At 26.0% G+C, this 19,177-nt stretch overlaps 1 protein-coding gene across 1 annotated transcript; it reads left to right on the top strand.

Annotated features, from left to right (window-relative positions):
* Nucleotides 1–994: 994 nt before the first annotated feature.
* Nucleotides 995–18,701, top strand: LOC135927808 (metaxin-1-like). The gene is made up of 9 exons (XM_065464001.1): nt 995–1,113; nt 1,155–1,224; nt 1,265–1,344; nt 1,385–1,477; nt 10,342–10,533; nt 13,587–13,666; nt 16,642–16,796; nt 18,201–18,317; nt 18,579–18,701. Exons 1-9 carry the CDS (start codon nt 1,045–1,047, stop codon nt 18,602–18,604), a joined length of 882 nt encoding a protein of 293 aa, XP_065320073.1. The 5' UTR covers nt 995–1,044; the 3' UTR covers nt 18,605–18,701.
* Nucleotides 18,702–19,177: the final 476 nt, after the last annotated feature.

Raw genomic sequence — 19,177 nt, 5'->3', positions numbered from 1 at the left:
TGGAAAATTTTTTATTTAAACAATTAAATACTGATGAAATTATAAATTCTTTCGCTTTCTCTTCCCCTAATTTATCTTAATTATTAATTTAAAATAATATTTATAAAGTTATATTTTTTGCATTTTATTTATATTATATATTAAAAATTGATGCAATAAAAATTATTTTTGAAATTTATGAGTATCATAATTATCATTTTTTCGAAGGGGGGGGGATACTTTTCAAGTGGGTACTTTTCATGGGGGTATTCTGCTTCATTCGCTCAAAAAATGTAGGGGCCACTGATCCTGACTACGCCTATGGTATACACTCAAAAATTAATATATTTTTAAAATCTCAAAAATCAATAAATAAAAATGGATAAACTGAGAATGAATATCATAACTCCAAAAATAATGATAGCAAATTCAAAATTTTTTTATTTTTTTTTATATAAGTCAGTTTACACAAAATGAGTGAAAAAAATAATATTTTTTTAAATCCCAAGAATCTAAAAAAATAATACTAAGCTGAGAATAAACATAATGACTCCAAAAATAATGATGAAAACATCAAGTTTTTTAATTTTATGTTTATATAAGTTAGTTTACAGAAAATGAATCAAAAAAATAATATGTTTTAAATCTCAAAAATCTATTAAAAAAATGACTAAACCAAGAATGGACAATATAACTTCAATATTAATAATGGAAACTTCAATTATTTTTTGTTGTATATTTATATACGTTAGTTTACACAAATTGAGTTAAAAAAATAATATATTATAATTTTTTAAATCCCAAAAATCTTAAAAAAATGACTAAATTAAATATAATATATCTGTTCTATACATAATATAAATTTATGAACTACTCCTTCTTTCATATTTTATTTCATTTATATAATTTTCATTTTGGATAAATTTGATTTACAGAATAAAAACATTTTATTTATATTTTTAAAAATGACAGGCTATAATATAGAAATAAATACCTGTCCATTCTAAATTTTCATGTCAATTCTCAGTTTAGTTACACCGGTTTAAAGTACGATACGATTCAAATATGATTTTGAAAGTTTGGGGTCCTGGTTGGGGATGTCCATCTATAGATGCTAACTCTCTAATTTTGATGGTATATAATTTACATTGTTTATTTTTTTATTCACTTTACAGTCTATAAATAAAATATGTGGCAATCATATAATTGTGGATCATTCAAATATAACTTTTGACGCTATTTTTAGTAAAATATAATTATGATATTAATATTTTATTTATTTTAGATAAAATACCAATGCTAATTCATGGGAAAAAATCTATATTTTTAAATATAAATTTTATTATAAATCATTTTAAGAAACAAGTTTAATAGCATTTTAATTAATAATAAACATTTTTACAAGAATATAGACTCAGATACTCTTACCGATTTTGAAATATTGCTTGATTCTGAATCTTTTATCAACTATATTTGTCAAAGTTTATATCCAGCAATAGTAAAGAATGGTTCTTTAAATATATTATTAAATATATAGATTGTTTATTTAAAATAAATTGTTTTAAATCATCCTAATTTTTTTAAAATCTATATTTTAAACTTATATATTTTTTTCAAAATTATATATACTGCAGGCTTAACACACAGGCTGGGCCAAATTTTAATTTTTTTAAATATACTTGGTCCTGAGATTTTTTTTAAAAAATGTCTGGCCTAAAAAAATTACTCAGGCTGGGCCATATATTTTAAAACCAAATATTTTAAATCTCCTTTATTAGCTAATAAAATTAAAATAGTATTTTTTTTAAATAATCTGGACCATACCTGCTAAATTTTTTTAAAAAATCTGGGTTGTGCTTTATAATTGGTACCTCTGCAGATTTCTTTTTTCTTAAAAAATATGGAAACATATATTGTATTATAATTACTTTTATTTATTATTTAAATATTAAGCCGAGTTTTTAATTCATATCAACCACCAAATTCTTTCATTTTTATTCTAAATTTTTGTTGTTAAATTTCTAGTCAAGATTGTTAATCTTATTAATATTGAATTAATCAATGCATGTAAATTTATATTTTTATAATTTATTTTATAAAGAATATGTCATTTGTACATTTTCTTTAGATGAAGCTGAAGAAAGCATGCCTTTGCATTAATATGAAACATTTTACACCAATGAAGGAAAGTAAGGGTACAAAGTTTACACTTTGTAAGTGTAAATTGTGTCTCAGCTCAAATATTTTAACCTCAATTGTGGAATAAACAAGGGCATTCTTGATACCATGCAGCCATTTTTATATAATGGGATATATGATTAAACTGGTTATAACAAAATAGAACTTATTCTATAACTACGTAAAATTAATAGTCTTATTAAGGAGAATGATCACACATTTGACGAATCTTGTGATAAATCCTAATTACAGAGATTTTTAGATAATAACAAATTGTTTATAGATGAATATTGTAGGGTTATATATATATGATTTTATAGGTTATGGAACTGGTTCCTATGGCTCTTTCGATTTTAGAGGGAGAAGAAAATGCATTTGTGAAATCTTACTCCCATGATAACTATTATAATATTTAAAAAATGATTTAAAATTATTTCATTTTGTAAGCCACTTATTAATGCAATTCTGCAAGACAAAGATAAAAGGTAGTGATGTTAAAAGTTACTTTTGAAACATAACTAGTTACAGTTACTAGTTACATTGGCAAAAACATAACTAGTTACAGTTACTAGTTACATTTTTACAAAAGTAACTAGTTATTAGTTACATTTATTTTCAAAAGTAACTAGTTACTTACTTTATACATCCTTCATATGCGCATTATTTATTTATTAAATGCATTTATTTAATATAAAAAAAATTAGGATAAACAAAGTATAATCAGTTATTTAAAATAATATACAATTTATTTATATAAAAAAATATCGCAAAATTGAATATTTACATCGAATATAAAAATATATATTTGCATTGAAAAAAAAACATTTATTTTTCATAAAAATTAGAATCTAATAAATGTTTATTTGCTTTTAACAACAAATTAATTTCAAAGTTATTATCTAGGAGACGTGCTCGTTTATCTCCAAAGATGAGCTTACCTAGACTGAATAAGCGCTCTACGGGAGCACTTGATGTTAGAACAACATTATATTTAATAAAGAGTAATTTTAACTTTGGAAAATCGTTATATAAAGAAAAAGTGTTGTTATTAGATTTGATAAAGTTTTCTATAAGTTCATTATCCAGAATATTTTGGCGCTTTAGGTCAAAAAATTCAACTACATCAAGTGATGTTAGTTTTGAGCATTATTCATTCGTCTGGGATTCACTTTTAGGTATTAAGGTATTTATTAAATTTAAAATTTCCTCCTTTTTTGCTTTATTCCTTTCTTGCTTAATCCAAGGCCAGTCAGTTTTAAATAAAGGATGAAGAATTGCAGCAATGATGTTGTCATTATCATAAAGATTATTAAACCTATAACATGATATTATTAATTTATAAATAATTATTTGATTTTAGTTACCTTTTTTTAATACTAGCTAATATAGTATCCTTTAGAGGTTGACAATATTTTAATCCCTGCACATCTGCCATACATATAAGTATTTGTGTTATTGTTGGGAACAATCAGACATTTTCACAAAATTTTAAATTAATAAATTTAATTTAAAAAATAAATTTAATTTAAAATTAATTTATCACAACATATTAAAAATAAAATTAATTATTTGAATATATCTTTAAAAGTAACTAGTTACTTTTGGCAGTTACATTTCAAAATTTTTAACTAGTTACAATTTTAAAAATATAACTAGTTACAGTTATTTTTTAGCCAAAATGTAACTAGTTACAGGTAACTAGCTACTTGTAACTAGTTACCTTAACATCACTAATAAAAGGTACAAAGTTGATATTCTTTACAATTTAATATTTTATTTCAATTGAATATATATTATCAGCAATAATTCACCTGCTATTTAAATTAGATTGACCCTAGTAAAACTAGATGGCAGCGGAAAAAGGAAGCATGTTTATCCTGTTTGATAAAAGATCTTGACAGAGAAAAGGCATCTTTTGATTCATTTAAAACCACATGTACGGATTATTTTTTAATAAAGATGATTTAAAAAAAATTGGATGGGGATCTAATGAAGATTTTGACAAAGAACTAACTTTTTTCAAATAAGATTGTTCTTTAATTTTTAATAAATTCTCCCAATCAAAATTTTTATTTATCCAATACATCCCCTGCTCCAGTTGAACGTTAAACACTCTTGTTTATCGGATCGAAAATTTAATAATAATTTATAAAAATAAATAAAAAATTATTACAAAAATGTTTGATCTTATAATATATAATTTTTTGCATAATTTTATTCGGGAAATTTTTTTTTGTATATAATATTCATTATATAAGTAACGAACCCCTTACTTTTTTGAATAGCCAGTAACTCGCATTCTTTGTTCACAAGGTAACGAACAACGGTAACGCGTTCCTTTTTTCAGACATATCGAGTAACGCTTTTCTTTTTCGAAGTAACGTATACAGCACTATATATAACACATTACTTTTCATTTCTATGTATTTTAAAATTTAAAAAATTAAATCCAAAGAAATATTATTTATATTCTATAAAAATTATACTAAATTTTTCATTAGTTAGTAGTGTTGTTAAACGGCTCGTTTTGAGCCCACTTTTAAAAACTGCTAACTCATTATTTCATCCAGAAAAATATTACGCAAGCCTGATGATTTTGGTTATAGAAGGAACAAAGGTCTTGACAAATATCATCGAAATCTCAAGGTTTAGGTAATATTATTCTGGTTACAATATTGAGTTAGCCGTTTTAAAAAATCGGCTCAAAATGAGCCGTTTAACAACACTATTAGATAGCAATGTATATTTTTAATTTTTTTTGTATATTTTTCTTATTCAAAATATTTATTTTATTAGAATTTATACAATAATAAAATGTGACTATACGTATTTTTAATGGCTAGTGAAGACATAGCCTTATGGTCATTAAAAATTACAATGAATCTTGAGTTTTTATAAATATTATATCTATCATGTCCGATTTTTCAACTAAAAAACATAAAGGATATTCGTAATAAGACAAATTTTATAGATCTTGTAGTAAAAATAAATACTTCAACATTCTAGTAGATTTGATTTGTATGAGTAAAAGTCGATTTTTAAAAAAATACATATTTTTAAAAAAATAATTGTATATTTTTTTTACAAAATAGTAATTTTTTTGTTATATTCTATTAGCCTATTCTTTAATCGAGACTAAATCCTCCTGAAATAATGGAATACAGTTATCTTTTCTGATAACTCCAGTTTTGGAATGAAATATGGTAATGTTAGGGAGAGTTTAGATTGAACCAAGAATGAACTCTTTCACCCAGATTTAAAACCAATCTTAAATTTCCAGAAAGCGCGATTTATGGGTTCAGAAGGTTTTGGAATGTAAATGGCAAAACGCTTTTAAACAGGGCTGGGAACCCCCACTCTGATATTTTACTGAACCTTGACCCATTAATTTTTTTTTCAGAGTTCAATTATTTTTTTAAAAATTTTTTATTTTTTTTTATAAAATTTGAAAGTATTAAAAAATAAAGTAAAATATTTCGTCGCCTGAAAATTAGGTTATTCGATTTCCATTTTTGTCAAAAATGATTTTTTTTGATATATCGATTATTTAAGAATACATTAATCTATTTGCATAAAAAAATCTTAGACTTTTAACTTATCAAATCAATTATAGCCAGTATTAGATTATTCTATCACCCTATTAGTGTTGTTAATCGATAACCTAACTAGAGGACGAATATTTCATAAATACCTAAATTTTTATTTTTTTGATATCAGCTCAATAAATTATTTGGCTCAGTTTCTGTATCGAGCATTTATAAATGTATCGGTATTTAGATATGTTTTTAACCGATGTATTTAGTAATTTTAAATATGGCTAACTCAGTATTATATTCAGAAAAATATTATGCCTGATTTTGTTCGATGGCAGTTTGACATCTATTCGCAAAATCTCGAGGTTTAGATAATATTTTTCTGGTGAAAATATTTAGTTAATCATTTTTAAAAATCATCTCAAAGGGGGATATTTTGCATCACTAGATGTATCTATATCCAGATCCATTTTAGACGATGTATCTTAATCATTTTAAGTATATTTTAACTACTCTGCTAATCAGTAAGGATATGGTAGGATAAAAAATTATTCCTAATAAAGATGTGTAAAATACTGTCCGGTCCGGGTCTATTTTTATATAATTTCGGTTCGGGCTCGGTCTAATATTTTTTAAAGAGTTTCGGGCCCGGCATAAATTTTTAAATATGATATTATTACATTTAAAGATATATTTTTAAATTCTTGCTGGTAAATAAAAAGCAAAATAATCGGATTTTGGTTTTGTGGCAATTATTCAAGTATATTGCCCACTTTAAAAAAAATAAATTACTATATATTTGGTATAATATTGGATTGCATTACTACTTAATACTTTTATTTAAAATGTAATAACTGTTGCCCACTCTAGGAATTTGTACAAATATTAGGAGGTATAAAGTAGAGGTCTGTTAAGTAATTTTTTCGCAGCCCGAGCCCGAATTTAAAAATAGCCCGAATTTAAAAATAGCCCGAAATAAAATTTTACAATTTGAGTGAATATTATAACCAAAAAAAATTATGTGTATTTATTCATCGCCACCTTAAATAAAAGTTTATTTGACGGCCATATTCTAATCAAGATATATATTAAGTTGCATTTTATTTAATTTGTAAAAAATATTATAAAAAAGTTAAAATATAATCGAATCTAAAAATTATAAATAATTTAACCATATTTGATATATTTGACCTTTTTTTTCATATATGCGTTTAATTTCAGAAATAATTTATTGTGTATATCAGTAGTGTAGCTACTGGGGGGGGGGGGGGGGTCGGGTTTGGACCCCCCGCCACAGAGCAATTTTTTTTAGATTATACGTTCAAAAGACTCAAAAGTGACTTTATATCAAAAAATATCATGAATATTTATATTTTTCTGTTTTTGATGTTTGTGGAAGGATATTATATTACTATTGAAATTATTCTGGATAATATTATTATAAAGTCATTGAGAATAGTCTACTAAATTATAATAACATATTATTGATGCATTTAAAAAATAAAGAGGCCTATTATTTTATATTAAATAAATTATTACTACATATCTTCAAAATAATTAAATTACTCAATAGTTATTTATTTTGTAAATATTTATTGATAAATTTTAAATACAAATAACAAGATAAAATAGAATCAATAATATACAAATGAATATATAGTTAATGATTTCATATTGTAACATCCCAATTATTTAAGCACATACAATGTTTAAGTGTTATCGGTGACATCTTGTTTCGCTTCTTGGTCAAAAAATCAACGGCTTTGCTGAATGTTCTTTCACATGGAACGCTGGACGTTTGTTGAGCAAGGTAATCCTTAGCTATCAGCGACAAGGTTGGGTAAAAAATCTGTTTTTCGCTTACTAATCAAGTATATTGGTTGAAGCTGGTGTAACAGGTTCTTTATTCTATAATTTCATCTCTCGTAAGATCTGGAAATTCACAAGCTTCCCTAAAATTTATAAATTAATATAACCAAACACTTATAATTACTTTCTCAATTCGTGATGCATACAGACCGAATAAGGCTGTGTTTTTATATCATCTTGAGAGAACTCATATACATTCGCTTTGTGAAATGGCCACCCATAATCTTTATATAATCTTTTAAAATTTTCATTATAATCCTGCTTTGTTACAAAATTAGGCATACATTATATTTTAGTTTTTGGATCTAACATGGTAGCTACATAATTTCTGAATATGCTCAGGTAATTTTTATATGTTCCACATTTTATCAGCATTTTACTTGCTGCATTTTTAATATCATCATTTGGATGATTTTTGGAAGCCTCCCCTAATTTGTCCATCTTTGCTATAAATAAAACTGCGGTTCCAATTATAGTGATATCTGATGATATTTCGAGTGTTATTTTATAAAAAGGCTTTAAAAAAATTTCAACTTATTTAAAAATTTTGCCGCATTATCGTTTATATCGAAAGGCTCTGTCAAACATTTTTTCCTAGCTGTTTAATTGCATCTAGATTCTATATAAATTAAATATATTATTAGACAATGCAATGTTATATCTCAAAAAGTATCAAAATTGTAATATTATATTATTTGAATATTATTTAAACTTAAAAGGTCTATTGAAATTAATTATATTATGGCTTAAAATGTAGGGAAGATTGAGATTTGTAAAAAAACAGTTTGACTAGCCTCAGTTTCTCTTATATATAGCCAACCTTTTTTAATAATATAATGATTACCATTGATCATATATCTTTTAGAAGAATATAAAAGACATTATAGAAAAAATAATAACTTACTTTGTTTTATTTGATAACATTAAATATTTAGAGTTCCATCTAGTTACTACATCTAAAGGAATCCTCGTCCCACCTGATAGCTCCATGTATTTTTGTAAAAGTTTTGTTGAAGAATGTAACTTAACATTAGTTATTTTATTTGGTTTTTTATCTAAGGCTGAAATCCCCTCTTTATCTATCAAATTTATAATATTAAACATCGGTAGCTGTCTAAACTTGTTTATATTATATTTTTCATGATAGTGTATCATTTTTTTCAACTATATTTGGTGCATGATGGAGATAAACTTGTCCTGGATCTCGAAATCATCGAGAGATTCTAACAAATATTGTGATATATCCTCAACACTGAGAATATGGTAGCTCAATTAAATCTAGAAGACAACTTTCCATTTTCCACTTTTTATCAATATAGTGGCATGTAATTACGCAAAAAGACGATGAGTTGATCGATGCCCACATATGAGTTGTGATGGCCAATTTACTTTTAACATTTTTTGATGAGTTTATATATTTTTTCAATATATTTGCTAGGTGTTTGTCTTGTCCAAATTTTGTCATGCTTGAATATGAAGGAATAAATATTTCTGAACTCCTTACTACCCATAGCTTTGAAAGGAATATTGTTCTCTAATAAATCTCAAAATAATTTATTGAATATGAAGGAAAAAATATTTCTGAACTCCTTATTATCCATAGCTTTGAAGTAATAAATCTCAAAATAATTTATTAAGACATTAGTTTTCCTTAGATAATAGTATACGAATGTCAACTAAGTTTTTTGGTATATCTTCACTCTCTCCATTTCCAATTTACTCTGAATGATTTCTTCTAACGTGATTTTTTACATTGGTTATAAAAAAATAAATATAGCTTGGAACATTAAGCTTGCTTCCTTTAACGTGTCTAATGAGGCCACCAGTTTTCTACAGTTTTCATCTTCATCGGAGAAAAAAATTACAGGTTGTTTTATCTATTATGATTTAGAATATAATAAGAATATATATGAACCTGTTTAGAAATGAATAAGACATTTATATATCAAAGTTCCGTTCCCGGAACGTTCTGTTCCATGTCCCTGATTATAATAATATGCCCTGTCACTTTTTTTAAGAATACCATTTAGGTTATAAACATAATTAAAACCATATATATTATTTTTTCCAATGTCCTGCAGGAGTACTAATTGCACGGCCTAGCCCAGATATGTAAAAAAAACACAGCCCAGATTACTTTTCAAAAGGATTTTCAGCCCGGCTAAAATTTTAAATTTTTACTGGCCAATATTTTTTCAACAAAGTAAAATTTGCGGCCTACTCGGATGTAAAAATTTTTTGGCCCGCATTTTATAAGAAAAGATACTTGATTAAAAAAAATGTATCTATTTGGCATTTTACCGTTCATTTTTCAGCAAATATGAAATTATTCAATATTTAACAACTCAAAATATCTCCTTTATTTTAAAATAATAGATTAATATTATTTTTCACTTAATACCAAAAAAATAGGGAAATAACTAGTAGATGTAAAATTTATAATTTCACCTATAAATAATTATGATTAGTTGAATAATTTACAAAATATTAACATTTATTTTATAAACTTGATAAATATTTTCTAACAATCGATAAAATGGTTTTGAAATGGAAATATGAAAAAAGTGAATGAATGTTATATATTATTATTCAAATATGCTTTATTTTTACATTTTTAATTTATATATATAATATAAAATAGTCGCTATTTAGAATATTCAGCCCGGCCCGGGTATTTTTAAAAAAATTTAAACCCGGCCCAGCTCTGGTATTTAAAAAAAATCGTTTTTTCTCTGCCATATTACATAATTTCATTTTTTTAAATGTATATTTTTTAACACAGATTTATACCCTATGGATAGACGATGTCAATAATAAAGAATGTACAAGGCCAGCATATGCCAAAAATATAAAAGCACCTCTGGGGATTTATGTTTTGAATAGAATGAATAATGGATACAAAGCGCTACTAGCCGGACTCTTTTCATTAAACTATAAAGCCTTGGACATTAATGACCAAAAATTTAAAGATATGGTATATCATTTCTTTTAGTTATTTATTCATATCTTTTTAATATTATCATTTAGCAATAAAAATTTATTATACTGACCCTTATCATTTATGATAAGTCATAGAAAGAATAAAGACTGGGAATTTAACGGTAGTGGAACGAGATAAATAATTATTTAGAGCACGGTTACAATTATTTTAATTCAAACGTTGAATCACATATTTAAAACTCAAATATTTATTTAAAACTCAAATATTTTATGAATTAGGCTACATTCTAGCAAACAATTTAAATTGCACGATTTTATTCACACTAATTTTTTTCGAACGAAGTGGGTTTTTTTACTAAATAAAAATGACCTGGGAAATTAATGGCGCAATTATTTTGCTTTGTCAATTGCGACTTGCTATATTTTACATGGGTTTTTTTTTACTTCTTCTAATAAAATCGCTCACTTTTAAAGCTTGCTATGAAATAGATATATATAAAAACAAAATCGAAAGCCTAAAAAATCACTAACTTTTCAAATTTCGTCATTTTCTTTACCCGCTTTTAGTCTTTTATATTGTTAAAAACAACAAATCTCACGCCTATCAAAACTGGAAAAAATAAATTAAGGGGCTAAATTAAAATGAGAGGAAGAATCCACCAATTTTTTACAGGCTGCAGTTATCTGTGCGCACATAGAGGCTAACTATGCTTAAACGCTTATGGGCAGTAATAAGATAATAAAAAGCCCAGACCCGATTTAAATAAATGTTTTAATTTGTTTGTTTTTGGTAAGGTTAAATTTAAGTTTTTCTTAGTTAAAGTTCATAAGGCTTTTGCTATATTTCGATAAAATATTAAATTAAATTATGGTAATGGAAAGAAATTAAATAATATTTTTGCTGCTGATTAGCATATTGATATTCCTAGATAATGATGAATGAAAACGATAATTGTAATGTTGTTTTTCCTTTATACGAGTTAAGCCTAAGAAGAGGTATGCAGGTATATGCATTTTTTATTTGATATAATTTTAAGACAAATATCAACATTTCGTTGTTAATGACATCTGTTGATAAAGGTATGAACTTTCTTTATTTGTGTTTTATTCGCATCCTGCGTGTACTATAGTTAGATTATGCTGAAATATCGGCTAATTCGGCTCAATGTACAGGTATGTACTTCAGAAAATCTTTTAACATTATGGTAATTAGTTTCTTTCAAATTTGAGCTAAGAAAAACTTCGAGGTCAAAGTGAAAGTTTTCTCCAAACACTCAGTTTAGCCTATTTATAGTAAGACTGGTATAACTGTTGAGCTGAATCTGAGTTGAGTTTTCAGTGATATCTCGTTTGATGACCATTGTTTATAATATATCGTATACGTGATATTCGCATTTTTTTTCTTTTCATCATTTGTGTTTCCTTTTTTGTCGTACTCCAAAATATTTAAAATACATAATAGTTTTTTAATAACTTTTGAGTCAACTAAGGTTATCATTTTGCACTCTAATAATTAATGCTTAACCCCGCTTTTAAGCTATTTAAGCTTAGTGTTTTTTATTAGATTGTTTCCATAATCGATTTTGTGACGAATACATGTCATCAATGTAGGAGATGATTTTTTGATATTGACTAATTTTTTACATAGGCATTACCGAAATAACAGTCTCTAATTGTGTCTTTTATGATTATATGGAGGATTATCGGCGAAAGTAGTCAGCATTGCCTTACTCTCCTTACAATCCTAAACAGGGGAGATTGAATTTTCCCTATTTGAAATTTGGCGAATGAATTGTTATAATAAAATATCAAGATTTTAATTAATACTGGAATCTATCCATCTTTGTAACTACCACAGAAAACCAAACCCGACATACTTTAATGATTTTAGAGCTATTGCACTTACATAAGTCATATCAAAAGTATTCATGACCCTTTAATAGAATATAAACTCTTAAAAATCTGTTAGGAAAAAATATATTAACTTTGAAAGTAACTGCAAAAATTCAATAGGTACAGACTACCGTGCATCTTCAAGGCCTTCGATAAGGTGAAGCATTTAGAATTATGTTACTCCCTTAAAATGTGGTATAGAAAGAAATATAATCAAATCCTGAAATTTTATTATAACAATTCGTTCGCCTTATTTCAAATATGGCAAATTCAATCTCATCAAAAGAGGAGTAAGGCAAGGTTGCATACTTTCGATAAATGAATAAGATTATTTCAGACACAATATGAGACTCCGATACTTCGATACTGCCATCGAATAAAATTAGCCAATATCAAAAAAATATCTCCTCTCCTACTTTGATGACATGTATTCGTTACAAAATTGGTTACGAAAACAATAGATCTAATGAAAACCATAAGCTCATAGGCTGTGTCCTGGTTCTACTCATTACTAAATAGCTTTAACTAAAGTCTATAAAGTTCTAAAAAATGAAAAAAACAATGCGATCAAATACCTAAAACAAATCAAAATACGGTATTCTAGTTCAAAAGCTGTTTAGTCCATTTAGTATCAAAATGAAGTCGACAATTAAAGGGTTGAATATTTGGTAGCGTGATACATTTCTGTTAGTGTTGTTGAACGGTTAGATTTTTAAAAATGGCTAACCGAAAATTTTAGCCAAAATATATTACGCTAGCCTGGAGATTTTGCCATATATGGCAGGAAGATTGGACATCTATTAATGAAATCGGCTTGCGTAATATTTTATTGGTTATAATCTTAATTTAAAATCGGCGAAATCGAGCCTTTTAACAACAATCTCTGGTAAAGAAAGCATTTATCGATTTAGTAAACCCTCGATATAATAGTTAAATTTAAATATATGATGCGAAATCAGTAGTAAATTTTTGATATAATTTGAATATTTTTTGACCTTTAGATCTTTTTATTTTAGGTTTAAACTTTTATTTATTCTTATCTTTAACTTTTCTTGATTATATAAATATTAAAAATAATATCGTTTCAAAAAAGATATACAAGAAAATGTACTCCCAAAAGCTATATTATCATCATGGGTTAAATCATAATTTATTTAGAGTATTATATTTATTCCAAAATTTATAATTCTTCAGGTTTATGAAAATGCAATCGTATGTTTAAAAGCCTTATCCAAACGCCTTGAAGAGAATGAATTTCTTTTGGGAAACCCTTAGTAACTAAAAACTAGGCAGGAATTAATAAAAGAATTTAATACAACATTTAATTTGAATTTGATTATAAACTTGAAAATGATTTTTACCTTGGATTAAATCATTTCTTAAAAGTAAGGGAGGCCACCCGGGGCAGGTAATTTCTTCTCAAATAATTTAAAATAACAAACTTTGATATTTGAAATTTAAACCATATATATATTTTAACAAGATGCTTCGATGGTTATAAAAATGTTTTGCAGAAATATGCTCATGAAAATTTTAAATTTAATTTTTTACATTAAAAATTATTCAGACTAAACATGATAAACTTATCTAAATTTTATCATGTATAAAAATATTAACAATATTCATGGTAATCTAATATTTTGAAATTAAATTTTAATTAATTTGACGACCTGGGAAAGATGTTGGCTGGTAACGTATTAGCCATTTTTTAGCAGGGAGTATTTTGAATAAAATTTAACTAAATTTATAAGAGTAAAGCCATTTCTAAAGCCACAAATGACAATATAAAGATGATTGGCTTATTTTTGTAAATTATTGACAGTTTTAAGTAACAACAAGCTTCTCCGGATTTATATAATATAAATGAGGTAAATTTAATATATTTGACAAATTTTCATTTATTTACTTAAAATTAAAATTTTTATATAAAAATTCTATAAATAAAGAAGTTCTATCGCACGCAACACGAAAGGATAATAGGTACATCGGGTGTTTATCATAATTCTAAATTTTCATTTTTAAAAATTTTAAATTAATAAGAAACTAGTAGATTTTTTTTCTTAAATAATGATTTCTACCGTAAAAATAGAAATACGTATAGAATAAAACTACGTTTAAACATTTTGGAAAATTTGCTTATTTTTTATACCACTTCAATTTTTATGGACAATCCCCGAACCCCTATCTGGAATTTAAACAAAGTATTAATATTTTCTGTAAATATATAATGAATGTTCCGGGTTTAAAAATTCAAGTAAATAAAAATCCGTGCCAGGCCAATTTAAAAAAAAAAAATTTAATATTAAGTAATCAAGTCGGCAGAACGATGTGAAAATCAAACAATTATATATGGATCGGAGCATTAGGTTTTTTTACGAAGAGTGCAAATGAAACACTTACGTTAAATAACACATTTAGACTATTTAAACTATTAAAATCCTTTATAGCATATAAGGTTGAAAGATTTATAGACCACATATAGGTAATTGTATAATTACGAACATCCTGGAGAACACGAGCCACAGAATATTTACCAAAATAGCTTCGTTGTTTCACAAGGACATATTACTCTTTTAAATTGTACTATAGAAAAGATGGCTTTTTCCCTATCTACCAAGAGATCAAATAACGAAAAATTAAATTACTTGGACATATTATACGTCAGGTTTGAGAAAATATAATATTTCAAACGTTATATAATAAACATTTACTACGAAATAGGAGGAATAAAACAAATACATTAAAGTAGTTGATAAAGAAAGATCATAAAGCTTTTAGATAGAATAAGTGATATGGCAAATGTTTATCAGTTGTTTAAGAAAGGAAAGTTGTATTTATAGCCTACTTTGTAAGAAATTAAAAAAAAATGAATTATTAAAAAGTTTCTCTAAAATAAAATATTTACATTCACTTAAATAAGTATAAATAATATTTTACAAACATACAGTAATAAAATTATTCATAAAAATTGTAGGATTTTATAATATAAGAATTGAGTGTATTTGATACTACCCTTGACTTACTTTAATCTTCTTTATATTACTTCCTTGTTGTGGGGGGGGGGGGGGAGGGGATACTAGAATATAAAAATATTTAAAATTTTTTTTATTATAGATGATAAATAAACAAATAGGGCGGGTTTCTTGGAGCTACCCTTGATAACTTAATTTACCTTTCTTCTGGGTAACAAGGTTTGTTGGTATCCTTGCAAAATACCTGTATAATTGTTAAAGGAAGGGCCTCTGCATAATTCTTTAGCTCTTAATATGGTAGGTAAAAGACCAATGTTTAAGTAATTTTTTGCCAGTTAATTTATTCATTTTAAACACTAAAAAATGTGTAAGGATGCATTTTTAACAGAATTAAATTTAATTCATAATTTGAATTAAATTCTATTTTTTTTAATTCCTGCCTATATTATTTGTAAAATATATTTTATTAAAACATGAAATTTGAAAAAATCATTTTTATTAATCCCACAGTGAATGTCCTAAATTGTAAAATTTTAGTCAAATTTTTTATTAAAATAATAATGCTAAAAGATTTTTGTGAAAGTTTCTTTTGAGGATTGATCCTAAACCCCGCACTCGATTAAATCAGGTTTTTGATGTAGCGAAATTTGAACTATTTTTGATTATTTGGAAAATACGAGCATTCAAATTAAATTATGCGAGTTATGCATCCTTGAATGCTTTAATATCTTCAGGATAAAATTAAGCGAAATATTTAATTTTCTCACTACCAAAGACAAGATTTGTAAATTTCTAAAGAATCTTGAGGTAATAACATTTCTAATTAGAAAGGACGCTAGATTAATTACAATCTTTCGATTTGAGTTAAAAAATATGCATAAGAAGGGAGATAAATACACTTATTTTATAACTCCGCTGATTACACGACTGATTATTTATGATGATAAAAAAAATAATGTTTTTCTTAAAAAATGCATGCTTTATTATTTAAATTAATGTGAGTTACATTTTCTAAGAAAATAATGAAAAACAGAGATTATTTTAGTTTTTTAATGCAAATCTTATTTAAAATAAAACGCAAAACAGAAAAGCTTCATTTTAAGCACTAACCAAAATGCAATCCTGTAGAATTTTTTTCAACCATAAAATATATCTTACCATATAGAGATAAATTACCTTATTAAAACTTGTTAATTTAATTTGATATAAACTGAATTCTTAATTTACAGTATTGATAATTTATAAATATATTCAAAATTAAATAAAACTAATTAAAGTCCGACGAAAGTAGATACCTACATGTATGCCAATTTAGCTATACTTTATTATGCACCCTTGAAAAATGCGGAACTAAAATCGCATCTTTTATCCTTGCCAAATCTCGTTTCTTATGTGCAAAGGTTTACTCAGATCTATTTTAACAATACCACCGGTAAAAAAAAACATTTTTTTAATTTTAATCTTATATAATTCATTATCCATAATGAGGCAAGAAATACATATTCCTAGAAAAACATAATTGAATAATCTTTTATTCGATACACTGTATTAATACAATTATTATAATTGATTCAAAGTCGGTCCTCCATCCCTCCTTCATGACACATTCGTCATAAGACCAAAAAAAGACCTATTATTTTTATATAACTGTTTGATGCGATCAAGCTAGTTTCAATGTTTTTTGGACTTGGTCCAGTCAAACCTTGATTTTAATTTTTTTATACCATAGCCCTCTTCTATCTCAGTAAATTATTGATCAACGTTGGACAACAAAAGATATTAAATTCTAATCGGTTCACAGACCTTTTTATTCGGGTGAATTTTTTAACGGTTCGGTTTTTAAATAATGGTTACTAACTATTCGGGTTTGATCCTTGTTTTATTCTCATAGATATTTCCGAATTTTTTTATTTACATTTTCCCATATCTTCTATTCTCTTATTTATCATTATCTTACTTCATTACTGAATGCTCTCTTTATTTCTTTTACCCTATCATTTTCGTTGTATCTCTATTTATTCAAAGTTTATAAACAAATTTTTCATTAAATAATTCTTCACTACCCTTATGTTCTCTGTTGATTTCTAAGCGTATCAACTTTTTCATTTACCGATTCTTATTACGCTTTATGTCCAAAGTAGGACTTCATTTAATTAACAATATTTCACTGACCCTTAATTATGGGCCTCCATCTCCTTTAGGGATAATTCATTACCTGATTTCGTAGTAGGAAGTCCTTAGTTTAATTTGAAATGATTATACTATTTATCCTTTTTATGTGCACAATCTTCTGCTCTCATGTTAGCATTAATAGGGAGACTAGCATTTGCCTCTATATATGTGTGAGAAGGTAGAAAGAAAAATTATTTTGGAGGTTAATAGGTATGTAGTCCTACAAATTTTCCCTCTCATGAAGACGCTACGCTTTCTTTATTTTATCAAATGACAACCATATTTGAACATTCGAACCTAGGCCTTAATTGAAAGACATGATGACCACTTTTATATTAATCTTCTCTATGTATGTTATAATTTTCGGCGACATCGTTGTCAATTGAAAATTAGTATGGTCTCAATGCCTGGCTGGGTAGGGGCGGTCCAAGCACAGTGTGGTATATATTGTATTATTATTGAAAAGCACATCTATCTAGCTTATAATCTTGCTATAACTCTATTCATGATAGTTCTAAACGTTAATAATAACATCATTGACCAAATATATTGCAAATCAAATAAAATTTGAAGAAGAAAACGAATGGACGACTATGAATGAGTCTTAAGACCAAAAGCCCACTATATTATTATGTTATTATCTAAATATTTTTTGCTACTTTAGATTCTACATTTGATGCCTTTAGTAAGCAAGAATCAGAATGGCCTAACAAAAAAAGAGATAAAATTTTATGGGGAATTTTTATTATGACTTCTATTACTACCTACGCCTTTTTATCAGGTTTATCATCATACGAAGTATTATTTTATTCTTTAAAATTTTCTAAGTTAAAATGGATTTTTATATGATTAAATCATATATTAAATTTTTCATATCTCCTTCCTATGGCAATTTACTATATATAATGTTTTAAATACTATCTATTTGCAAGGATTCTAGTTTTTTTTCTATATTAAAGTTAAATCATTTAGTTAAAAATAAATTTACCATGCTGCGGATTAAATAAAATGTACCATATTTTCTTTTATCATTTTAAATCAGGTATAATCAAAATCGAATATGTGTAATAAATCAGCAAATCGTTGTTCCGAAAAAGTTTCAAAGCCAAATGATATCAATAATTAAATAATTACCACACAATATTAATAACCTAGAGTTTCGAGGATTTCGTTTAGTCTATAATTTATAAAATGATATTTTTATTGGAACAAATAAACTCCTTCAATAAAATCATATATATTATTTTACCCTCAGGGATCGACATGAAAGTATAGCATTTTTTTAACTCGGTAATATCTAACGCATTATTTGTTATGAGAGGAGGGGTGATACAAGTTTTCTTTTCAATCTCAGTACATGTATCTGCCGTTATCTTTTAGAATAAGAGTATTGCTACAGGTCGGGAGCTATTGATAAGTGATGGGTTCAAATTGCTATAGACCACTAACTGCGTTGTGTACTCGTGATGACTATTAATTTTTTGTGCCTTATATTAAAGCTGTTAAGGCAATGGAGTGAAAGGGTTCACCTGTACTCCGCATCTTCGACAATTAGTTGAGTAAATCAACTCCTAGTCTGATCGTATCTAAATTTGTTATCCCAAAATGACATTAATTAGTTTTCTAGTCATTCATAACCAA

This window comes from Gordionus sp. m RMFG-2023, chromosome 4 (assembly GCF_954871325.1).
Source record: "Gordionus sp. m RMFG-2023 chromosome 4, tfGorSpeb1-WG-v2, whole genome shotgun sequence".
Lineage (NCBI taxonomy): Eukaryota > Metazoa > Nematomorpha > Gordioida > Chordodea > Parachordodidae > Gordionus > Gordionus sp. m RMFG-2023.
Note: the sequence above shows the minus strand (reverse complement) of the source record. Positions and strands in the feature narration are given on the sequence as shown.

What these genes read in the sequence shown, in the direction of transcription:
- LOC135927808 (XM_065464001.1), top strand. Translation starts at nt 1,045, where the DNA reads ATGATTTTGAAAGTTTGGGGTCCTGGTTGGGGATGTCCATCTATAGAT. An exon ending in AACTTTTGACGCTATTTTTA is followed by an intron (nt 1,225 to 1,264) that starts GTAAAATATAAT and finishes TATTTATTTTAG; the next exon opens with ATAAAATACCAATGCTAATT. An exon ending in ACCAAAAATTTAAAGATATG is followed by an intron (nt 10,534 to 13,586) that starts GTATATCATTTC and finishes ATAATTCTTCAG; the next exon opens with GTTTATGAAAATGCAATCGT.